We start from the raw sequence: 26,180 nt of genomic DNA, 5'->3' as shown, positions 1-26,180 counted from the left end.
TTACGAATTTCATCTCCTTTAAAATACCTTAAATTGTAAAAGATAATACAGTGCGGTTTGCGATTTCTGTTGCAGACTTTGGTCACAGTGAACTGACTGATTCCTTGTTTACGACTTTTCATTTTTTCAACTTGTATTTGGTATGGTAACATTACGCTGCAATTGACATTGACATTGACTGTGACTGTGACAGCTTGACTACTATTTCAGTATATAAACAATGTAAATTTATGGAATGTATTAAATTAATAATAGTTTAATGAACTAATTAATCTGGAACACTGTGAAAGGACTAACTTAGACCTTCCCCTTTGACCTTTGATAAATGATTACAAAATAAAATTTTTAGTTTTCTTAGGGTTAAAGTGCCCATATATCTTATAAATTTGCTGTTGTCTGTTATCAAGGATACTCGACTGATCGAGCTTACGTTAAATATATGTTTTGATAAGGGTACGTATAGAACGTAATTAAAATATAAAATACGTCATCCATGTTATCACAGATTAATTATTGGAGTTCAATTCGCGTTAGTCTAATGAACCGCTAGTGCAAGTGACGATTTCTTTGTTCACAGTCTAACAAAAGAAAGACGCAAACATGTTTTTGAAAATAACTTCTGCATTTTTACTATTATTTATCAATTTAAGTGCAAGTTATAAACCAGTTGTTTTAATTCATGGCATTATGACGGGAAGTGGGAGCATGGAAATTATTAAATTCAGGATACAAGAGGTAATTTGTTTTTTCAATATGTTATATGAATATTACAAGTCATGCTATCAAATTAGTTTGATTTTAAGATTAACAATATTTCAACTATGTTTTTAACTCATCTATTACATATTTTAAAATCTCTAATGTAAATAATAATCAATTTTTATTATAGTTAAATTTGTCCTGTACAGATTCTCTAACCTTTGGCCAGACTTAGATTAAACTTTAGTTCTGTAAGCCTAACAAGATTTGGTCATCAAAAAATCCATAAATTTATATATATATATTTTTAATGAAATGTTTTGCTTATATAAGTTTAATTACAATATTTTAAATTTGATTTTTAATTTTAACATCTCTCATTGCAAAAATTCCATATTATTTCAGAAACACCCTGGTACAGTTGTATATAATGTAAATAGGTTTGAAAGTTGGTCTAGTTTAGAAACAATGTGGCATCAAGTGTTGGAGATTGGTCAAGATGTGGCCAACATCTCATCCAAACATCCAGAAGGTATTAATATTATAGGTGAGTTTAAATTATTTACAAATTATTTATGTAAAATGTTTGTTACCTCTTACAAAAATGTTTGTTACCTCTCTTACAGAAATACTCATACAATTTTTTTTCCATCGCTTTTAATCTCTATAGATGTTTTTTTTTTTTCAATTACGTTTTTATAATAAACTTCTTATTATCTTCTATACATTTTATATTTATCCTAAGTATATATTTCTTTTTGTACAATGAATGTGCATTTTTGGTTCTTTTTTGATAATTTCAGGATATTCACAAGGAGGTTTAGTCGCAAGAGGTATTATACAAACTTTTCCAAATATAACAGTGGATACATTTATATCTTTGAGTTCACCACAAGCCGGACAGTATGGAGGTATCTCTATCTTTTTTTATTAACTTATTAGGCAGACAAAAAATATAGTCCACACTACTCTTTAAACAGCTATCTATTGGTGAAAGTAAATTTTTCAATTTGTTTTAATTATTGAATTTATTTAGTAACTAACCAGTTTTATTTTATTAAAAAACTAGCTTTTACCCGCGACTCCGTCCGCGCGGAATAAAAAATAGAAAACGGGGTAAAAATTATCCTATGTCCGTTTCCTGGTTCTAAGCTATCTGCCCACCAATTTTCAGTTAAATCTATTCAGCCGTTCTTGAGTTATAAATAGTGTGACTAACACAACTTTCTTATGTATATATAGATTATTCGGAAGAATTTATACAAATAATAAGTTTGCGTTTATTTGTTAAACTAAAAAAAAATGTGGCATAGAAATCCTAAACATCTGAACAGACTTTGATGAGTGAAGTGTAATTTTGATCATGTTCCTGGAGTATTTTATGGGTAAAGTCAGTCTAGTTTTTTTTATTAACTGTGATATCTGATATTTTCAGCTGGTTTTCTACATGTTGTGTTTCCTGGTCTTGTTAAGGAGACTGCATATGAGTTGTTTTACTCTCGTTTGGGACAGCACACTTCCGTAGGCAACTACTGGAGAGATCCGTATCATCAAAAGCTTTATGAAACATACAATGTATACCTGCCCTATATTAATAATCATATCAAGTAAGTATATTAAAGTAATGAAATTTTTAACTTTTACTTGTTAACATTTTGTTTTAAAAAATTATGTTTACACACATACAAGTTTGTGCCTTGTATGTGTGTGTGTTTTTTTTAATTCTATGTTTTTTGTGCGGCAAAAAAGTTTTTTCTTTAGCAGTAATTAGTAATGTAATACATAATAGATACATACAAAAAGCATTGAGAAAATGTACAGTAATTTGATTATTGTTGTCAGCTGGTTCCATGGTGTAATGGTTAGCACTCTGGACTCTGAATCCAGCGATCCGAGTTCAAATCTCGGTGGAACCTGACTTTTTGTTTTTTTTTGTTCAAGATTTTTTCATTTAACTATTTTGTTTTTGTTAATTAAATTAAAATAATATTAAAGATAAAAAAGTATATATAATCATAAAACCTTACTATAGAATGTATTAATTTTATTGAAGCATAAATTGTTTTATGTTTTATTAATCAATGTTATTAAAATAATATTGTTTTCATATTATTTAGATAACCTTGGCATATATTTAACTGCGTCATTTGATAATGTTCTTTTGTAATGAGGACATATAATACGTCACAATTTAGGATTATATAATAATAACTTTTTTTTAATCAGAACTATTAATAATATATATTACAATCATACTTTTTACTAGTCTATATAAAAAAATGTTCAAAATAAGATTTAACAATAAAAAATAAAGTTATTTAACTATTTTATTCAGGAACTTGCAATATTTTTAATATTGCATTTCAATGTATACGGAAAAGTTAAGATTATATGAGAGAACAGTAAATTTTTTAATTTTTTTTTAATTTCAGATCAAAGAGATCCGCTGATTTCAAGGCCAACTTATTAAAAGTTAAACGATTGGTCCTTGTTGGTGGTCCTGATGACCAAGTTATAACACCATGGCAGAGCAGGTATTTTGTTAACTTTTTTTTACCCAAAAACATAATTGTTTAAACTAGTGGTCGCCCATTATTTGTTTTTTTTTCTGTTAAATATAGAAGCGAAAATTTTGTACCTTTTTTCAAATGTAAAGTTTCACTAGTGTAAATAGCAAAATTTTTTTTTTTTTCATTTTTTTTTTATTATGGTCGTCGACCAATAGGCGCTCACTAAAAGTGAGCTTTTTATTTTTCAATTAATTATGAGTTAAATGTTTCAACTACCAGCCAATTTGGATACTACGATGGTAATGAAACTGTGGTGGAAATGAGGAATCAGGATATTTATGTGGAGGACCACATCGGGCTGAAGTCTCTGGATGTAGCAGGTCGTCTGCATCTCCTCACTGTGCCAGGAGTCAACCACTTCGACTGGCACATGAATGTTAGCATTATGGATGATTTCCTACTACCCTACTTAGATTAGTTCCGTTTTTTGTGACCACCAGTGTAAAAAATAATTTTTGCAATTTTTTTGTGAATAATTTTTTTTTTTTTTTTGTGAATTAGTTAATTTTATATTAGGTATTGTAACGAGTCAAAATACAACATATGTGATATTTCAAATCGGCATTACAAGATGGCGGTTGATTTTTTTGTGTTGACATATTTAAAAAAAATTAAGTCATTTTTTTAATGACATGTCATGAACAAGGATTAGATTATTAAATGTGACATTTGACATTATTAAAAGTTTTACCAAAGATCAATGGAGTGATCAATTCTGTTGTTTTTATCGAGTTAAAAGTAAAAAATTGAAAAGCCATATTGAATCTCTTATAATAACAAGCTTCTATGAACAAATATCAGTATAAGTAGTAATAAGTAGGGCAATTTTTTTTAATTTATTTAATCACGAATTTACTTTCATTGACTCTGCGTACAAAATAATGGCATTACATTATTATTATCTAGTTTTTATTATGATGAAAATGTATTAAGATAATAATTAATGAATTAAATAATGTATAGTCTCCCAGGAATATAAAAACCTAAACCAAATTGCGGAAAAATATGTCATTAATTTTTTTGCGCACATTAGAAACCTCCTAAGACCAGGATTTTTATATTCTTGGTTAGTCTGCTTTTAATTTTATAGCCATTTTTTTATTTATTTTTTTACTCAATTTCTTCTTTCTTTAAAAAAAATTAACTTTTTAAATTAGTTGAATATTTTTTCTGACTCTTTTTTTTTATTGAGACAGCGCCATCTGTCAATAAAATGATGAACTTTGAATTCTGTGCAGAACTTTTTGATTCATACCAACTTCTTTAAAACTATTTGTATCGTTGCCAAATGTTTTTGGCACAAAATTATATTGGAATTAAATGAAAATCATTACTAAGCGTATTCTAAATCAGATTTAGTTAGTAATATTCGTTTTTCTACGTAAAGCTTTAGGTTTGTAGAATTCTTTATCACAGCAGAAATTTATCTCTAATCTCAGGAATTACTGATCTGATTGACAACAACATGGCCATCTGTGTTAATAATTTTACAAATTAACTACTAGTTTACTACTATTTTTATTTTATGAATACTAGTTGTCGCCCGCGACTCCGTCCGCGCGCAGTTAAAAAAAAATGGGGGGGGGTTTATGAAAAATAGATTTTTGCCGATTCTCAGACCTACTGAATATGCTCACAAAATTTCATGAGAATCGGTCAAGCCGTTTCGGAGGAGTACGGGAACGAAAACTGTGACACGAGAATTTTATATATTAGATATATTAAGTCTGAGAATCGGCTACAATCTATTTTTCATAACCCTCAAGTCTTTTTTAACTGCACGCGGATGGAGTCGCGGTCAACAGCTAGTTAGTATGTAAAATGCATTAGTATTTTTTTTAATATGAAGTCAGATTATGAATAAGGTTTTACTCATCAGTGTAATAACTAACTTAGCTTAATTTAGTAACACATTACGTACTACAAAATAATCTTTGTCACGTAATCTTTGTAATCAAAAATTTAAATGATTCATAATAATTCTGATTCATGCTTTTCTTTTTTAGTAATTTATAGTCAAAGTATCTTTTAACAATCAACTATTCGTTAAATCTGTCGAAAAAAAAAACAATCATGAACGATATTTAACAATTTTATTCGTATAACTGTAGAATTCCATTGCATTTAAATTTGTATATATTTCAAACGCTTTGACATAAAAGAAATAGCAATACGTATTATTCAATGCCTTAATAAATTAAAAAAAAGGAATACGTATTAAGTATTCCGGCAATCGAAGTCTTCATCGAAAGGTTTGTATTTATACTAAGTCAGGATTGATACTTTAGTTTACTTTGAACCAAGTTGTATGATTTCAAACATATTTGAATTGTTTTCACTCTTATGTACAAGTTGCATTGTTATATAACGATTATAATTTTTTTTTAGTGTCTTACTAAAATATTTTGTAGTTGTAACACAACTCCATATGTGCCAGAACAATGTAATTTAATTGTAGAGTCAAATATACGGATTTTTTACATCAATATTACTTTGTTTTATTTTCAAAACTCCCTAAACATTCATTTAAAAATATTATATTATATATTAATAAATAAACATCTCACACAAATAGGTACAGTTTATTAATAACAACATTATCCTACAAAATGACAATTTGAGACAAGAGTTTTTTTTTGTATATTTCTTTGTCTCGTTGAATTATATGTATTCAATGTAAATTTAGATTCCGTTATCTGTTTTTCTCAGAAGCGTATATAAACTGATAACAAAATGTCTTAAAATTAATCTCAATATCAGTGAGAGCAATAACAAAGATATTTCTAAGAATTAGTCATACGTGAAATACAGCGAAAACGTTATCTTAAGAATGAATAAGAAAAACAGCATTGAGATCAAATACCTTATATGGTCACAGTTCACTAAGAGATTACTTATTGATACTGGGGTCTTAAAGTAAAAAATACAAAATGTTATAATGCTCTCACTTTTGAACTCTCTCCGATATTCACTAAATGTTTCTGCCGCTGAAATACTTACAAAAAAATATAATACCATGCTCTTTGAAAACAAATTTAAACATCAATTTTTTAATACAATAACTGTACTGTCATCGGAACTTAAGATTTGTGCCAAATTACCAATAAATCAGCAGGAAATAAAATCATTTGTAACAGTAGATTTAATTCAAATAAATAAACAGAGCAAGATTAATAAAATCGTTTAAAACCAAAGATAACTATGTTTTTTACGGATACGTCAATGGAAACCACGGTTACACGCGCTTGTTGACTTCTACGTCACCATATTAGTTATTATAAACAAGAAGTAATAAATGTGAAGGGTAATTGACCACGAGTAGGAATTGTAAATGCTGTGAAGTCCCTAGTAGAGCACTTCAGCCTAATGTCATTAGTAATCATAACTAAGAGCTCTGTTAATACTCGATAAATTATAAAAATCTCCTTTTGGACACCCTTAAGATTGCATTTGATTTTGCATTCAATATACTTCGTCTAGGAATGTTGTGTTTGGTTGTTTTTGATTAAATAATTAAAAAAATAAAAATAAACACGTTATATCTAATACAGACTTTATTAGAACTTTTCCTATTAGTATACGAAAAGAAAAATATACAATTTCATCCCAAATCAGTATTTTTCGGTTTGTAAAGACATTTTTTTTAAATAAAGTGCGATGTCGGATCAAAAGACTAGTTTACAGTATCATAATCAGTTTCATAACCAATAACTGATAGACGTAATAATTTAACTTTGTGTGTATAATAAATATTTATAACTTGTATTTAAAGGTCACATTTACATTTTATGGACTTTATTTCTTTGTTTTAACTTTTACGTTGTTATATTTAACATTTATTATTACCAATTTTATCAAAAGAGTAATTAAGAAATCAGGGGATTTTTATTTATTACTTACTACTGCGCCGTCAGAAAGGTTCATAGATAAAAAGTGGGTTTAATTTTAGAAACAAATCAAATAAAGTCTTTTCTCTTTCTATTCTATTAGTATGATTTAAAAATAAAGTTTTTTTTTAATAAACTTCAATGTCATTTACGCTTCCAGAATTATAAATATACTACGAAGTAGTTACAAACTCTGAATAAAACAAGTTTTCATATACAAGAATAAAACTTCTTTGAAACGTTATATTTCTGCCTCCGCGAAAAAAACTCGTTTCTTATAAAAAGATGTCTTCATTTAAAACTGGAATACTGTCTATTAGTAAACATGTATATGTGTAGCATTTCTTCTCAATGGCGACGCGTCCGCGACACAAGAATCAAACAGGGACGAACTCAGTTTAAGATTTTTAAACATTAAGATTAATAATTACCGAAAAATGTAATAAATGGCACAATATTTTAAAATTCATTGCTCCGGTTATTAACCGTGGTCGTCTTTTTAATTATTGGCTTTCAAAATCATTTAAAACTTTTGGAAGTAATCACAAAAAGTAGGCTTTAATACATTTTGTCGGTAAAATATTGTAAACATTTTTTAAATGTGTATAATTTTTCTTTATTTATGATGCATTATTTCCTATCGTTCCAGTCCGCCCTTAAGTCCCTCCGTGGTCTTGCGCATGAGTCATACAGTTTTTCTTCAGCGACGGCGCGCCGGCGGCGGCGATCATTGAATTTGCAAAGGCCACAGACTAAGAATAAACAAAGCGAATAGACAGATAACCAGTGATTGTTTGCTAATTTTGCTTTTAGTAATGACTTTCCTTTTTAGGAATAGATTAAAAAAAATTGTATTAGTTATTAAAGCCGGAAAAACCTAGATCCAAAAAACCTTTACAAATTGTGAATTGATGACCCTGTAAAGCGCAATAATAAAGGAGAAGGTTTTTTAACTAACTACTAAATAGATTATTCCTGGTTTTTGTGTACACAAGAGATCTTTGTTAGTTAAGCATTGGTAAAAATATTAAATAAATAAATTGCTACCTCATTGTAACAATCAGTCCCAAGTAACTGTGTCAGAAAGTACTTCAATGTTTCATGTTTAAATGAACAAAAGTACAAAGTATATTATTTGTTTAGAATAGTCGATTACACAAAATTATTAATTACGCATTATTTAACTGTCACACTAATACGATACGTGTTTACAATCAGTTTTAGGTCAGTCGTACGTGACAATTCGTTGAATTTTATAATCTTTGACCGTGTACCGACCTGCCTAGTGTGTGGGCATGAGTCACACATTTCTCGAAGTGAATGCGATTACATCAATTTGGTAAGAGACGCACAGGTGAGTCACAGAGGGTCAACTTACCGTGCATTCCCACTGCCGAAACAGTCATTCAAATGTCTATCGTTATCTCAATATTTTCCAATAGAATGAGTGAGTTGATAATATGTTTTTGTACTATTTCGGCAGTTGAAACTCAAAGTTATTTTGACATTCATAGAATGCACATATCAACAATCGCCTTATCAGCTTACTGCAAACAATGATGTAAGGTTGGGGATTTCGTACAAAATATTTAAGATAAACGTCTAGTTATTTAGTAGTTTTTTCACTTTAACTAAGAGCCCTAGCTGAAATCCTGAATGTTGGCTAACCTTTAATAGTAAGTAGCGAGTACCAGTAATACAATAATAAAGCACAGTTGTTTTGTTAGCAGTTTTTGTTATTTGCCAAAGATTAAAGTCTTATGTAATTTTTGAGAGACCAATTAATTCAATTTCAGCAGCTAATCTAGAATACATATTGATATAATAGTTATATATGTAAATAATTGATGGTATATGCAAGCTTAAATATATTACATCTTCCTAAAATCACATATAATCTTCCTAGGTTCTTAGTAATTTTCGGTGACTATTACGCAAATACTGATAAAAGTTTACGTCTTTACTAGTGATGCAACGGAAGTGTCTTACCGGAACCAGAAACGGAAACAGATGTCAAAAATAAATTTTAGCAGAAACGGAAACGGAAACGGATGCGGAAACAGAAGTGTAAATAATAATAAAAAACATATTTACAAAAATATTTTTTTGGGTAAAAACAGTTTGTTGTCGTTTTTAATTTATTAAGGCATTGGATATCAGTGTCCTTTAGCCTTCAATGTATGTATTTTTACTGCGCTGCAATAAGTTAAAATAGGCGTTTTTTTATTTATTTTCAGGAAACAAAATTACACTATTTACAAATTAATGTTCGCCAAACCACTCGTGTTGACAAACTACAAATATATTTCTTTATTAATACATTCACTGCTGACCACTCGGATCCGAGTGGGCAGAGCTATTAGTAGCAGCGCCTCCCCCACGGATCCGAGCGAGGAGCCCGTTCACTTTGTAGTAGCCAGTAAGCCGTCGACGTTTGAAGCGATTCCATGTTGCTTTGTGTGGCCACTCTGGCAATATAGTCAACTAACGAAAAAGAGTATTAGTTTCATTCTTACAGTGTTTAGTATCACGTTCGTACGGAGGCAAACATAAAAATATCTTGTATCACATGAAGCTAAGGCTGAACTTTGTTATGTATGTATATTTTTTAAATATATTTATGTCCTGTATGTGTGTGTGTGTGTATGTATGCGTGTGTATGTGTGTGTATATGTGTGATGATGATCCCTAGCGCTCAAACGCAAAAAACGTGTTTTTTTTTTATTGAAATTATTATAATAACATTATTAATTTATCTATATGTTCAGCATTCCCAGATACTAAATAAAAATTCATCATAAAAAGTTTTGGCTCCCAGCTGTTACCTTTTTTTTATTTTGTAAACAGTGAATGTGTTAAGTATCAAATACACCAAATCTAGATTAGAAAAAGATATAATTATTGGGCGTCGGTGGCTCGTGGCACTTGACTTGCAATCTGCAGGGCCTGGGTTCGAATCCCGCCATGTCCCGCAATGTGATTTTCGATTTTCGATTTACATATGTACATTTATCCGACGTTCTTACGGTGAAGGAAAACGTAGTGATGCTGCTTGCACATATCTGAGAAAAAATTCAATGATATGTGTGAAGTCAACCCGCTCTAGGCCAGCGTGGTTGACTATGGCCTAGTCACCCCTAATTTGGGGTAGGCTCCGAGCCCCTCAGTGGGGATGCATAGTGAGCTGATGACAATAATGATGATGATATATTACATGGTTATCACTTATTCAAAAGTACATTTAATAACTCGTAAGTATGAAATAGTCACATTTTGCCAGTTGTCAAATTTTATATGGACAACAACTAGACAGTTTACTCCAGCAAGAGAAACTGATTGTTTCAAAAAGCAGCAGAAAATATTACGCGCTTAAATTCACAAAATAGTACGTAAACAAACAAATGCGACAAGTGCCGAAAGGCCGCGCACGGACTGCGCGTCTCGCGCCGCGCATTTGGATCTCTCAGCCGTCGTAAAGTTCCGTTTTATCTCCGTTATAAAAGTTGCGGAAACAGAAGCAGAAACGGATGTTGAAAAGCATGCGGAACTTCCGCACTTGCGGAAACGGAAACAGACATCCGTTGCATCACTAGTCTTTACGATAAGGAATCTTCGGTAAAGTATTACGCTGCATTTACCAGGAAATTATAGAAATAAAAAGACAGGAAAAAGGAAGGAAGCTGTTATTATTAATGTGAATATAGTGACAAGGATAACTAGATGTAATTTATGAAGGTCTGACTTAGGGATTTTTCTGAGCTAAGTGTGAACTTATTGTAAAATATTAAATAGCATGTATATGAAACTAAGGTGGAAATATTTAAATAGGGAACTACAGTAAGTAAAAATATATTAATGTCACTACAAAAAGAAGGATGCTGAATTAGTCAGTAGGTTTTTTATGTGTAATATAATATATCCTAGCTCCGACCCTGGCGTATTCTTTTTCTTAATTCTGTTTTTATTCTAAAGATTATTATATGCTAGCTTTTTCGATATATTTATTATTTAATTTTAACTTTTTTCCTTCTTAATTTCCTTTAAAAAAGTAACTTATAAACGGTAATGTACTGTTCCTTATCAAGTCTGCCTATTCCGTGTAAACGACCAATACTTCATTCTACTCAGCTGTGAGTAATCGTCACATACCTACATACTTTCCTTAATATGGTATTTCTTGAAATAAATACAAGCAAAAATGAATTATATTTAGACACCTAACATGTTCAAAAAAGATAGCATTTGATAATTGATAATAGTTTATTAAGTTGATGATTTTTTGGAGTCTTTTTTAGTACCCAAAGTGAGTTTTCCAGCCTAAATGCTGAGTAACAGATGTTCTTAAATACAATACGATGTTTGTTCAAATAATTCAATATTTTATTTTGCCTTTAACTAATTAATTATGCCATTATTATAATATCATTCACCACGGTAATGCCCCAAAGTAATTAATGACGGTTAAAAATGATAATTTTTGTGGACATTGTACGCACGGATTGTTTATCTATGCATGTTTATATGACGAACAACTTGATTTGGCACAACGGTTGCTAATTGGTAAAGACATAATTAATTTAACAACGGTTGCTAATTGATTAAATGATGCTACAGTAGATTTCTATTTTGTCCGACTGACAGAGGAGTGATGTTTTGGAGATTATACCCTAATTCAATTGTGATTTTGATTGTTTTTCGATTCGAATCGAAAATTCGAAAGTTCTTTGACTAGACAGAGTAGGGTAGCTTTTTTCCTTACCCTGCTACCCCTACTAATGTCTGAGATTTGCTTACTACTGTGCCACTGACTAGAGTAATTACTGTAAAGAATACAAGAAATCAGATTTCTTATACTAATTTAAATGAGATCACAACCTTGAAGAAGGTTCCCCGGCAGGTCCGAAACTATTCGGTGCCTTGACTAACTAGACGTGAGTGTAGCCCTTTTTAATTAGTTTATAGTGCTTGAAAATGTGAGAAGAAAAAACCCTTTTTTATTTATTTTTTAAAACCTATTTACTTCTGTGTATTTTTTTTAAATAAGTGCTCTGATGCAAAAATTTGGGGAATAACAATTTACTACCGCTTTTCGTACGAACGACCTGAAGAAATCACGGTCAAGATTCTACGGTTTCATCAATGAGTGACGCATCGCGCGGGGGAGATTACCGCGCGGCGCACGCGACGTGCACAATATAAGTCGAGCGCGTACCTAATTCAAATCATTCATAAGCCAACGTTAGCTCAAGCTACAAGTGTACCAATTCCAAACAATTTTTAAATTCAAATAAAAATGAAGAAGTACTCAGTTCTCGGCAACAAGAAGAAAGTCACGATGGAGATCAATGCTACCCGTCTCAAAGTCGTCGGCAACAACTGCATCGTTCGGGTAACTACGAATCGAGGCGATATCGAAGTGATCGGCAACGATTGCCGCGTGGAAGTGAACGATAATTACGGTGTTATTAATCTAGTGGGTGGAAACGGAGTTGTAACGATAAGTAAACGATGGCGAGGCGACAAAGTGCAATTGGTTGGACCTAACTGCCATACATTGGTGGACGGGAAGGAAAAGCCGCAGCAATTCTACGAGGCTCAGCTTTCGCCGTTTAGTAAGGACCTGGATGACGTCATCGATTCGATCTTCACCTTCGTTATGCGATGAAGCTTTACTCAAGCGATAAAGTGCTTCAAAATGTGTACGGAATCGTTCCCTTAAAAGGAACAGAGAACTTTCAGTGTTTTTTCGGTCGTCGCTTCAAGTGCGAAGGAGATCAGCGGCTTAACCCTTGCTAAGGGAGTTTTTGTGTGCTTCTAATAAAAGAAATGTAAATACTTTCCTCGTTTAATTTACTTGCTAACATCCCACATTTGATATGAATAGATTGTCTGCAGTTGAGTAGCAAATTTAAACCTTAAATCCATGTTGTAAGAAGTAAAATTAGATTATTTTATATTGACAACTGCAACTAACTCAACGGAAGGATGGTACATTGTCTTGCTTGCCATTACATATGCACTACATTAGCATTCAAGGAATTTCTTATAAAAAAATTGTTTATTTGCGTATCAACAAATTTACGTCATCAATGTACGACTTGTATCATAATAAATTATTATCACATTGAAATCCTGATGACTACTTTAATTCCTTTTATAAATTTTTAAATTAGCTCAATTTCTCTTCATTTGTATCTGTGTGGTAATAAATAAGTTTTTTCGTTCGAAGTTCTTTCTTTCTTTCATTAGAAATCTTTTGGTATTTATACATAATATTTTAATTGGCCACACATTGCGAATCAAATCTATTTTATAGATTTAAACGATGTGTATTTCTTATACCAAAACAATAGTAATAAGTTCAATGGCCTCTAGTATAGTTTCAATAAATGAACAGATCTTTTGAAGCATTTATATTGATTTCTCGATAATGACGTCAGTAACACGTGATGTGCATTGATTAGCTACGTGAGATCTGTATTAATAAACGGAGATAATATTATTTATTTATTGGATACTAGCTTTTACCTGCAACTCCGTCCGCGCGGAATAAAAAATAGAAAACGGGGTAAAAATTATCCTATGTCCGTTTCCTGGTTCTAAGCTACCTGACCACCAATTTTCAGTCAAATCGATTCAGCCGTTCTTGAGTTATAAATAGTGTAACTAACACGACTTTCTTTTATATATATAGATTTACGTATGATAAACTTAATGTTTCACTTTTTTTGTCTTTAAAAACTTACATATTACAGAAGAAGCACAGGCTATAAATTTTTCCTAAGTCATAATAATGCATTGTTGAAGAAAATTAATACGATTTAATTATTTAATTTTTGTTGCCTCTATTGGCCTCTGCTCTCTTTTTATTTGGATATTTGTATAATTAAAAAGATGTAATTTAAACCATAGATAATTTGCGAAATTTATTTTATATTTTAAATTGTAAATTGAAAATTGTAGTTTGTATTTTGATAGTTTAAATTGAAGTATCGACTTCTGTTGTATATTTAACCATTCGGTTTATATCACATATTAGCTGTCGTCCGTTACTCTATCTGCGCGGAATTAAAAAAAAACTTAATTTGTAGCCTATACTAAATTTAAGCGAGAACCATGCAGCTGTTGTGTAGATACCTTGTAATAAACATCCATCCATCCAATTTTATAACATTAGTTAGAAATGTTGGATTTACCGGAAGATATAATATTGCAACTAGGTACCGGACCTATTTTATAAACACAAATAGTGATTATTTAAGTTTGTAACAGTATTATAATAACAAGAGTAATAGATAAGAGTGATCGATATTTAATATTAAAATGCTTATAGGTTCAATATTCAAATTCAACGTTTAAAAATTTTGGGGGCGTAAAAATATCCTATCTGATACCAATGACGTTGTTGATGAAGATGTTGTAAGTTTTTAATTTATGAGTCAAGGTGAATTCAATTTTCTTTTACGTAAGCAACAACCTTTGTATAACTCGGACTTCCCCTGCGACCTCTGGTGCAGGATATCCTATATTAATTATAATGATTTTTATAAATAAACCGGATCATTGTCCGTGTAACCTTTAGTATATCAAAGGTAAAAATTGTATAGAGCATACTCAATTAATGTTAATATTGAAATCAAATTTATTGACTCATTTAAATCCTGAAATTAGTGCATATGTTAGGGTTATCGGATGACCTCAAGTCATTGATTATATTGCCTTTAGATAGGTTCAATTCGAAACAAATTGATTATACATCTTGGATAAGTAAAAATGTTACGAAATCGGTGTAATGTAGGCCAACAAAAAGGTTTATTGGAACTTTAGTATGACTAATTCTTATTTTTATTTTAGGATTGCCTTTGTAAAACGATGTCGGGCAAATTCCATATCGCCCAAATAGTCATAATGCAAACACTAACCTTAGTCATGTATGTCTTACCTAAAGATACCTCAAAAGAACTTATCATACAATTGACGTATAAAGATACGATGTGATACGATTGTATATTTATACATAATCATGATGATGGTGTTACTTAACTAAAATTGATGACCTGCAGATCAGCTCACGGTTCGCATGTGTGAAGCAGTGATCCGTAGCTCAGCTCAACTTGTATGCATAGAGTTATGATTTGCGTTTCGAGATGTAAAGCGTGCTCGGTTATAACTAGCCGCGAGTCGCAAGCGCATGATTGGTCGCTCTACGACTCGGCGCCTGCAGGTTCTCTTAGTTATAGTGAATACATTGAGCCGAGAGATGCAAATTTAGTTGGTGAGCCGCAGCTCAACGGTTCATCTTAGACTCCATCGGCGTGAACTTTTGAGCCGGTTTACACGTGACTTACTACACATGCCTATCCATGTATAAACTTGTTTTTGGTGACACTCAATATGTTTTATGTAAGTTTTTGGAAGTGTAGGTCGACTTTTTTTACTATAGATAAAGGTTTTAGGTTATGTTAGAAAACGAAACAGCTAGATAACATTCATAGATAATTTTTTGTATTATAAATTCTCCTTTCAGTGCCTCTTTTATCTTAGATTTTGTAGTAAAGAAACTATACGTCTCCAAATATTATCGAAGTTATAATTTGCGACAGAGAAAAAAGACGGGACGATTTTTGATGCGATTCATATTATTACAACAAGTCAGAACATACAGGATGTTTCGAACCCACTAACTTAATGTTCATTGTCTTTTCTACTAAAAAAACTGTTAACGCAAAAGTGTAGTTGATCGAAGATCGAAGATTGAAGTATTGAGTATAAATGTCTCTTTAATATCTTGATCATAATATGATACTTTATTGTTTTATAATTGCTGCAAAGCTATAAATATAATGTATTTATTTATATAATGTATTATATATATATATTATATCTTGGTTTAGTCCAGCAAATCTAGTTAGCAATTTGTATTACGATAAAGTATGTACAAAAGTTGCGACCAACTTGTTTAAAATCGGTAAATTTGTAGCATATTATTAGAGTGGACACACACTTAAGTGCGAAAAACATTGTCAACCTATGGATCTGTTAATAATAGTGTTGTGTCACAAACCAAAGGTAGAATCTGATCGCGATAACTCACTTATTATGTAAAGAACCCGTTATCTTTCTTGTGCAATATTATGCATAGTGACTAAGGAATTATAGTAGCTCGGCTTTCCCAAATAACACGATCTTTGCACCATCCGGATTAACGCATGCAGGATTTATGTTGGCACGACTTTCATAACCACCGTTAAATAAAAAAAAAAACTACAATTTAGTTTTGTATTTTTTTTTTGTAAATTATATTTTCAATTAAAAGGTATTTTGGAAAGGAATTGGATTAGTCCTAATGATTCGAAGCAGCCTAATTAACTATTTAATATAATATCTTCAACGATTTTTTTTATAGAAGTAGCGTATTTTGTTTTTACGATAAGGGGCAGACCTGCAGTCAGACCTTTAATTAAATAAGTTCAACGTCCTTAGAACATCAGAGGAATCGCAGATGCGTTACCGACTTATTCAAGAGGTTAATATTTGATATTAAAGACGACGAAATATATTATTCTATATTTAAATTCAATACTTATAACCATTTTCCAAACACATCTCCTTAAAGCATCATTATGACAACTAAAGAACAAACAAAAATTTTATGAAACAAAAGTATTAGAAATAATGATGTTCTATTGTTTTTTTAAATCATTATAATCTTTGATTGTAAAAAACAATCTAATATATAAAATTCTCGTGTCACAGTTTTCGTCACCGTACTCCTCCGAAACGGCTCGACCGATTCTCATGAAATTTTGTGAGCATATTCAGTAGGTCTGAAAATCGGCCAACATCTATTTTTCATTTCTTTTTTTAACTGCGCGCGGACGGAGTCGCGGGCGACAGCTAGTATCGTATAAAAAGCAAAAGGCGGAAGAAAACGTTTACGTCAACACGATCTTTGAACGTAGTTAGATTAAAATCAGCTGACAATCGCCTCGTGGTCGCTATTACGTGGGAATCACCTGCGGGGATTATTTACTTTTTGCCGACATTAAAATAAACATTTTTATGATGTTTTTGTGATGTTAGCGTTAATTGCAATAGACTACAATAAAAAAAAATATATGAAATGATCAAGTGAATCTGCCAACCGTAAACATATACAAACCGAGAGACACAACAGTTTAGAAACAAGATTGAATACTTTAACTTTAAAATTAACAGTTAAATTGGTACTCTAGTACGGCATGTCGAAAATAATAAAGTAAGGGACCGAGCCGAGGCTCCTAAGGAAGAAAAAAAAATTTAGACTAAGTGCATTCTGCGTTCTGTAACTCCAAACCCGATGAATGTGTACAATGCCTCTAACTACCAAAGTGGAACATTATTACTGTTACTGTTCCAACTCTTAAACCTCGGTCTTGAACCCGGTCACAGATAAAAGGTCTATCAGTGTATATCTGTGCACAAAAATAAACACGGCAACCTCGTGTATCTAATAATAAACATAGAGCTAATATTTTCTGTGGCTCTACCACATCATCGATAGTAGAAAAAGGAACATTAATGGCGGGCAAGCTGTTACATTTTAAAGATTTCCTTTTGTAAAAAACCTCATTTAAATCTCAATTAACATGTAATGTTTTGTGAATGTATTTAATTTAATTTAAATTACGACATATAATACAGCAGCATTTTTGCTACTCGCCACAATAATGGATAAGTAGTCGTAGTTTTGGTATGTACTATCTATTAAGATCGTCATATTGTTTTGTGAATAGAATCGCTTCTAACAGTAGAACCAATTAGCGACTTTTATTGTTATATAATATTTATTAGTAGGACCGGGGAAGTACCTTGATTTCTTATACTACCGGATATAACTGTGTTGTGTAGAAGGTTAATGTACCTTTATCCAACTGAATGGAGAGAGTAATCATTTTCGAGAGTATGAAAAGTTCGGATGTTACTTTAATCTTACTTCTTTCTGTTTTTTAGGTATCTCCAGAACGGCTCAACAAATCTCCATGAAATTTGGCATAGATGTAATACATAATCTGTAGAACACATAGGTAATTAACTTTTTCATCAATCGCAGGCGATAGCTAGTACTGTTATAAACTTGAAGATCTTTGTAGAATTATAACATTTGGTAAAACTGCTGGAAATTGGCTTTGTTTAAATTTAAATCTCAACAACTACTTATGCATTGCTCGAAAAATAAGATGAAAAGTTTCTGCTCCTGGTTACTATCTTTACTTTTAATTATAAATAATTTAAACGTCTTTCATTTGATATATTATGGAAATGGATCTTCAATGGCTTAGAACAACAAATAATATTTTTTACGTATAAAGCATTTGAAAGAGTACTTAATTTAAATGATACATTGTAACAATAAATGACTACTTAGATAAAATTGTCATCTCGTATGTGGCCTTGTTTATAAATATCAAAGATTGATCAAATACATTGACTTACAAATATCAATATATAAAGAGCGATACAGGGTCAGTATTATTTAGCTAAATAAAGTTTCTGTAGAGTTTATTGAAACTGTTCTAAACTTGTTTGACGTTTGGTAACAAGGTCATTAACTTCTTGCGAAAATCAGGTCTAGAGTTTTACGTTAAAATATTATAAGGTCTTTAATAATTTAATTAATAAATTGACAGTTTATCTTTTTCGCTTTAGTGCTATTTAGATATAGGTACATGTTAGTTGAATTTTATTTCGTAGAACATGTTTGTCAAGCAATGTTTGTAGAGCGGTTTGGCTAAAGAAACCGATGGAAAATTTCAACTCCACAGTCTAAGGTTCCATGGTGTAATGGTTAGCACTCTGGACTTTGAATCCAGCGATCCGAGTTCAAATCTCGGTGGAACCTGTGATAATTGTTTTGTGTTTTTTTGTAATTTTATTGTATTTTAATATTATGGAAATTATACAATTAGTATATTTAATTAAGTAGGATTTCATTAGTATTAAAAGTTAAAACGAAAATAAAAATATTTTATAATTGAGTTCGGGAGTCTAGTATAGCAAGTGAGCACCACTAGATGGCAGTGTAATTAAATGTTAGTTTTGTTAACAAAAATGCTCAAAACACCTGCCAACAGTCCTTGTAGAGGCAGATAATTGAATAAAGAAATTGACGCGCCTTTACGATATAAGATAGTTCGGGACTAGGGTTGCCAGGTCACCAAGCCTACTACCCGGATATACCAGCCAGTTTGGCCGGACATTTGGGTAGATAGGTCGTACACCCTATATTATTTAGAATTTTGTCTTACTATTAATAGGTACACTCTTGTTTGGGAAATGTAAAAAGCCTTACAAAAGCCGGAAAACCGTTTATTTTGGAAGGACACGCATTCAAAAACTATGTCCGGCTTTATCCGGACGCCTGACAACGCTATTCGGGACTAAGCTATGCGACTGCTATTTTAAATAGGTAGGATCGTGGTTTGAAATAATTATATTGTATTGTAAAAAGTGTAATTACGTCGGTTGTTAATATTGTCAAGTTTTTGTGTTTTGTTTTAATGCAAAGTATGCTAACGACATAAAGTAACCAGTAATCCTTCATTTATAATCCACTAACGATGTTAGATAATTATAATACATACCAATGACAGGCTAAAGAGCAATTAGTCGTTAAACATAATGCATTGTATTAATATTTAAATACTAGCTGTCGCCCGCGACTCCGTCCGCGCACAGTTAAAAAAAACTTAATAGGGGTATGAAAAATAGATAGTAGCTGAGTCTCAGACCTACTGAATACGCATATAATATTTGGTAATAATCGGTAAAGCTGTTCCGGAGGAGTTCAAGTTCGAACCCCGTGACACGAGAATTTTATATATTAGATAAAGTAATTTCTTCGTTACAACAAATAAGTGAAAGCAAAAGACAATTCCTTTTTCGTACTTTCTTTTTTTTCTTGCATGATGTTATCTAAGGCAAGCAATAAAGCATAAATATTTATAATAGTTACAATAATATTCATTAATGGTGTTTCCGGAAACTTTAGATGACCTATTTGTTATTTTACGATCAAAAATATAGGTTGAAGTGATGCCACTAGATGACCTTAGCAATAAATCGAATAACACAACCTGTATTAACCCTAACGCCACGCCAGGTGACATAGAAAGCCTCGCCTGGCCTCTAGGGTCCCGTAGTTTTTAATGAAAAAGCATCAAATTTCGTAATTGACGAGCGCGCCCGTATTTCCCTCACGCCTTTTGGGACGTACAATTTATTAATCAGAAATAATAATTCACAGGTAATGCCCTTTCGGTGCGCGTGCGGCCGTTACCAGCGATAGCCATAATCGGAAGGGTTGTCGCTCATTCACACTGTTTTTCGTTAGAATGTTTATCTTTTAACTATAACATTTTCTTTATTGATTTACTATGTTTTTGGTACTTTTATGAGAAGTTGAAAACTTAAATTTTTAGTTTAACATTGTCTTAAACACGTTTGTAATAAAATTGTATAATTATATGGATATAGGAAAATATAATTTAATTTGTATTGATATAATAAAATTAAAGAATTCGTTGTTACTAAAAAAGTAACAAGAAAAAGTTAAACTCAGTTTAACCGTTGGTGATACCAAACCTTCATCGTAGATTTCGAGTAGTAAAACACGCAACCGCAAATCCCAGGGCGGCGAGGTAGCGAAAGAGTTGACTGTTTTTTTAATTACACTAATCAGTTAATTCATTAAGGCGCGGCACTGACTATGTGATGCGGCCTGCCCATGAAAATACCAAACCAAATGGTAGGTTTAAAAGAAGTACTTTCGTGGGTTTTTGAGACCAAAACCCGTTTAATAGATATTGCTATCTCTGTTTTGTCAAAGATAGTGAGAGGGATGACAATATGTTTTACACAGAGATTTTGGTCACAGAAATCAACCGATTTGAATAGAATTTGCGAGCGCAGTTAGTATATTTTTGATTGCCTAATTCACATATATGGTTCCATGGTGTAATGGTTAGCACTCTGGACTTTGAATCCAGCGATCCGAGTTCAAATCTCGGTGGAACCTGGTCAGGTTTTTGGAGGAAATTTCCTTTAAAGAAACATGAGCAGGGAGAAGACTTGAGTTTTGTTTAATTTTCAAATTCATAGAGATTAGAGGTAAAAATACAGTTAAACGCGAGAGCCGGAAAAGGTATTTTTTACATAAACAATTACATTTTACATTAACATTTGTAATTTTGTAATAATCAGCTAGCAAAAAAAAAGTCAGGTTCCACCGAGATTTGAACTCGGATCGCTGGATTCAGAGTCCAGAGTGCTAACCATTACACCATGGAACCGCTGTACACGACGTCAAAAATAATGTTCAATTATATAATTGAAACTTTCTGATTTATTTTTAAGCCTTTTACATAATAAGTGCACTTTTACACTACGCTCGCAATAGTTATTATATTAAGCAAGAGCTTTGCCAACCGATGGTCTAGGTTAGCTATAGGGCCACGGACCTGCTCGGTTGTCCGAGTGGGCGGAGAGGTGAACTCCGACGTGGCGCGTCCCCGGGTGGTGGATAGGGGAACGCCCCGGCCTTCTGCCGGGGTAGGGCTTCGGCCCCGCGAACCAAACACTGGTAGGTTAGTTAGGGTAAGGTAGGTTAGTTAGGATAAGTAGGTTAGCTAGGTTAGGCTGCGGGTCCCTCGTGGGCCCGCAGAAGAGAGGGCGGCGCTCGCCACAAGGCGAGCGTCTATTAGGTTAGTTAGGATTAGTTAGTTAGGGCTAGGTTAAGTAGATTAGGGTGAGGGGTTGGGATTGGTGGCTGGGCCCGCCACCTCGCTCTGCCTGGATTACATACTTAAGTATGGGGCGACCGGGGTCGCCGGCTCACCACACCGGCCGCAGCCCCCCAGCGGGCCCACTTGTGGGCACGCAAACGAGGGCGGCGTCTCGCCGCAAGGCGAGCGCCTTTTGTCCGGGACGGCGCGACCACTAGGACCCGACCTCTTTGGTCGAGGGTCGCGGCCGCCGGACTTAGGTTAGTTTAGAGTAGGCTAGGTTTAAGGTAGTTAAGTTAGCTAAGTTAGGTTAGGGTGCGGGCCCACTTGTGGGTCCGCATATGAGAGGGCGGCGAACCCAAACCGAGTAACTGCCCTTTTCAGGGCAGCGAAAAGGGAGGGCAAGCCTAATGTGGAGGGTGGCGCGACCCATTAGGGGCGTGGCCGCCGGTCGGGACGTGGGAGCACGACCTCGGTAACACTCTGTTATACGATGGCGTGTGATCCTGCGTCCCCACGCGTAATCCCGGTGGCTCAACATCTTCACTGGGACCGCGGGCCCCTGTCTTGATCAAGACGGGGGCCAAGAGGTGGGTCTCTATAAACCCTGGCGGCACCAGCGGGGGAGGCGGGGATTCCGAACCTGCATTGCACGGTGTCGTCTTGAGGAGCGCCTAAGGGCGCAGAGAGGGCCCCTCCCGGGGCGGTCAGTGGGGCGTCGCGGTGGCAAGCTCACGCGATCCCGTGGCGCCCCACAGTATGGCCATGAGGGAACAAGGAGGTTTAGTGGGTATGCTCCCATTCGGGGAGAGAATCTCACATAACTCGCGTGTCTTCCCCGAGGCACGGAGTATGCATTAAGCATTCCTCCTTGTATAAAAAAAAAAAAAAAAAAAAAAAAGGTTAGCTATAGGGGAGAGGGGGCCGGCAGGTAGGAAAAAATTCTTAATTTATTCCGAAGACAATGCTGCCCTTCCCTGGCGACGCCCATAGTATTAAGGTTGATATCTTGACATTAAATTATACATAAAATATATAAACCATCTGATCAACTGACCCATTCCGTTATAAGTTGTAAGTTTTCTCATGACACTATTTTTTATCAGTACCTTAAAAGTTACCAGAAAGCCTTTCTCGTATAAATGACAGCTGTCAAATGTCCAACAGATAACTAAAATGGACGGACCTGTTCGAACGTTTTACGTATGTCAAAACGGAACGTAAATTTAGCGAGAGTGCCGAAGAAGCTGTCCCGGTGCGCATTCGCGTTTATCCCACATTGTAACTCGATAAGATATTTATTGGCGGGAAACATTTGAAAATGGAATGACTCCTCGGCGGTTACTCGGCATCGCCGTAACGCTCACGTCTCCCGCCATTCTACATTTTTATTTTATCAATATTTAATGCGATGGCCAGAGGACGTTATAGTTCCACACGGTAAAATCATACAAGGATTTTTCCCAAGATATTTGAATTTATTAAAATTACTTAGTACAAATATCGAGTTGTCATATCTAATGTTCTTTTCTCGTACCATCGAACTCCATTGCAGTGACATTTGTAATGATACATATTGTCATTCCTTTCCTTCACCTATTTGACAAAACCACGAGCGTCGCCAGTCGATGATCAAGAGCGGGGGGAGGGTAATCGGTGATCAAGGGGGAGTTGGGTAGTGGTAAATTTATTCCAAAGAGAATGCATATCAATACGTCGTTGAATTTTTGGAAATGGAAAACTGACAAGTAGTTTTTGAGTTATCTCTATATGTATGTCTATAGGGGCTGTAGACACCTTAATATTTCGAAGTAGTTTTTATATTATGTATGTATTTAATATTTTTGGATTTCTTCTCGATACAGAAATCATCTTCCCCAGTCCCCCTCGCGACGCTCATAGACAAAATAGAGACTACAACTTGTTGCAAGTGTCGCTGCAGTCGCAACCCATAATTGTATTTAGTATGTTATTTTAAAACCACCCAGAAACTTTATACAACAGTCAAATTGCCAGCGTTACACATAAATAATAGTGATGAAACTTAAACCGATAGTGATTAGAATACATATCTTCAGATTGATTTGTAGCAATGTATCTCTTGTATATTTCGATATCAAGATATGTTCCGCATATTTGAGCATACAATTTTTGTAGCGGACAGCAGTAAGTAGTTAAAAATAACTACAACAACTAAGTAGACGAAGTAAATTCAATATAAACCTGACTGACCAGACTTAATTAGGATCTAAATTATGAAAGATATAGGTAAACGATCAAGAGGCTTTCTATATAAGCTATTTAAAAGATTCTAATCAAAGTATGACTTTTAAATTAACTAGTTTTCGGCGCAAAATAAAAAAACTTTTTTCCTAGCTTATGTCTTCTATCAATCTACGTTCTACACCTAAGCCAAGTTTCAGCGTGATCCAGCGTGAGCATCTATCCATCAACATTTTCGTATTTATAATATTAGTAAGATAATAATGGTATCATAACATCGCAATATAGCTGCTGAGATCAACAACAGAAAAACAAAAACTATTTCTAGTTAGGAGAAAAAAAACTCTATCCACCTGTCGTGGATATATGAACTTTTTTTGAAATAAAAAAAAACTGCCAAAAGCGAAACCAATAGCGGGAGCGGTGCGAACAATGCAAATCAGTCAAGGGGTTGACGCGGCGGCGCGTCGACACCCGACAAGTATTTACGACCGACGGCGGATGAAAAAAGTTTTCAAACTACCCACTCCTCATTTCAGACGTAATCTACGACGCGAACGACAAATGGTCTTCGGACCTGACTGCGCTCGCTTATTTCACTTTTTTCTGCAACCCCGTTATTTGTTTTTTTCTTTTTGGCCAGTGTTGAGTTTTTCTTTTTCTTCGTTTATTTTGGTAGCTTTTATTTTGTATACAATTTACTCTATTGTTATTAATCTCCTTTGTAGCCAGCACTTTCATTATTTAGACGAATAAATTTTCAATTTTTTTATTTTTACTGAAAAAATATTTTTCATATTATAAAAACGTAAACTAGGGAACATCGTCAAAGAAAGTAAATACCAAATATTAAAAAATTGATACATAAAAACGTGGTCACTCATAGTTTCATATTGTCCTAGATTTTTATTCGTAATATGTAAAGTCAATTTTTTCTTTGGGATCTTTTGCGAATTGTTTAGTCGACTAGAAACTTCTTAACAAATTACAATCGCTTTTAAATAGAAAAAAATAATTTCACGCTATAACTATGATTTCACCGCAAAGGTTTCTGTTACTTCCCAATCAAACCCTCACCCTACCGTAGGTAGTCTGTCGGGACAATTTGTCCGGGGACATTCAACGCGAAGACGATTTGTTCCAGCGTCGCGGCGATATTGCGCGGCAAGACTGATGGTTCGCGAACAACTCGCGCCCTTTTAATAAAATATTTACGCCACAGTTGTGGCTTGAAAACCTCCCTGCAGGCATGATTCTTAACTTTGAAAAGGACGTGACAATTTTCAAAATTGCATTTGCGTTATATGAAAAGGAACATAGGACGCGAAGGAATTATTGCTGCAATCCTGTAGATCGTCTAAGAAATGTACAATAGCTTTCTAATTAAATTACTTAATCAATTGGTTTTTAAGGTTTTTTTTTGTTATAAAACATAGCTGTATTTCTCTGTAAAATCTCCGTATAGAAGATATAAAAAATGGTACAGAATCTATTGGCACCTTTCACTTTGATCGGGCTTAATATGCAAAAATAAGCGTTATACCTTTCACTTAGTATACGGTTCCATGGTGTAATGGTTAGCACTCTGGACTTTGAATCCAGCGATCCGAGTTCAAATCTCGGTGGAACCTATGATTTTACACGAATTACATAAATCTTAAATGATATTTATACAAGTATAGTATTTTAAATACGGAATTACGAATTGTTTTTTACAAGTCTTACACAAGATGATGAAGGTCCTTACTATTTTTAGTTTGGTACATATGTTATACTATAAGTTTAACTCACTATCTTTATTTAGTACGAGACACTATTGCTATCGTAGAAAAAGTGCATTTATTAATGTTAGGGTAAAAAAGATCTTGTTATTTTTTAATAGGTAATTCGTCCGTAGGGTTGTATGTCTGTTTCAAAGATGAATTAGAATGATCAATTGTTGCTTTCTTCCTAGTACCCATTCAAGCGGTTCCATGGTGTAATGGTTAGCACTCTGGACTCTGAATCCAGCGATCCGAGTTCAAATCTCGGTGGAACCT

At 33.4% G+C, this 26,180-nt stretch overlaps 2 protein-coding genes and 6 non-coding genes across 8 annotated transcripts; 7 read left to right on the top strand and 1 right to left on the bottom strand.

Moving 5' to 3' along the window:
* Positions 1–243: 243 nt before the first annotated feature.
* Positions 244–3,704, top strand: LOC106714176 (lysosomal thioesterase PPT2 homolog). The gene is made up of 7 exons (XM_045679302.1): positions 244–453; positions 578–735; positions 1,105–1,246; positions 1,503–1,610; positions 2,135–2,306; positions 3,132–3,233; positions 3,489–3,704. The coding sequence occupies exons 2-7, from the start codon at positions 601–603 to the stop codon at positions 3,685–3,687; spliced, it is 858 nt and encodes a 285-aa protein (XP_045535258.1). The 5' UTR covers positions 244–453; positions 578–600; the 3' UTR covers positions 3,688–3,704.
* Trnaq-cug lies at positions 2,544–2,615 on the top strand. Its single transcript has one exon. It is a non-coding gene; the product is annotated as a tRNA-Gln (tRNA).
* Positions 3,705–12,370: 8,666 nt separating the features above from the next.
* On the top strand, positions 12,371–12,991 carry LOC106714238. Its single transcript, XM_014507218.2, has one exon. The coding sequence runs from the start codon at positions 12,450–12,452 to the stop codon at positions 12,819–12,821; it is 372 nt and encodes a 123-aa protein (XP_014362704.1). The 5' UTR covers positions 12,371–12,449; the 3' UTR covers positions 12,822–12,991.
* Positions 12,992–18,965: 5,974 nt separating this feature from the next.
* On the top strand, positions 18,966–19,037 carry Trnaq-uug. Its single transcript has one exon. It is a non-coding gene; the product is annotated as a tRNA-Gln (tRNA).
* Positions 19,038–21,140: 2,103 nt separating this feature from the next.
* Positions 21,141–21,212, top strand: Trnaq-uug. Its single transcript has one exon. It is a non-coding gene; the product is annotated as a tRNA-Gln (tRNA).
* Positions 21,213–21,414: 202 nt separating this feature from the next.
* Trnaq-cug lies at positions 21,415–21,486 on the bottom strand. The gene has a single exon. It is a non-coding gene; the product is annotated as a tRNA-Gln (tRNA).
* A 4,214-nt stretch (positions 21,487–25,700) lies between these two features.
* On the top strand, positions 25,701–25,772 carry Trnaq-uug. Its single transcript has one exon. It is a non-coding gene; the product is annotated as a tRNA-Gln (tRNA).
* A 336-nt stretch (positions 25,773–26,108) lies between these two features.
* Trnaq-cug lies at positions 26,109–26,180 on the top strand. Its single transcript has one exon. It is a non-coding gene; the product is annotated as a tRNA-Gln (tRNA).

The sequence above is a fragment of the Papilio machaon genome, chromosome 1 (genome assembly GCF_912999745.1).
Source record: "Papilio machaon chromosome 1, ilPapMach1.1, whole genome shotgun sequence".
NCBI lineage: Eukaryota > Metazoa > Arthropoda > Insecta > Lepidoptera > Papilionidae > Papilio > Papilio machaon.
Note: the sequence above shows the minus strand (reverse complement) of the source record. Positions and strands in the feature narration are given on the sequence as shown.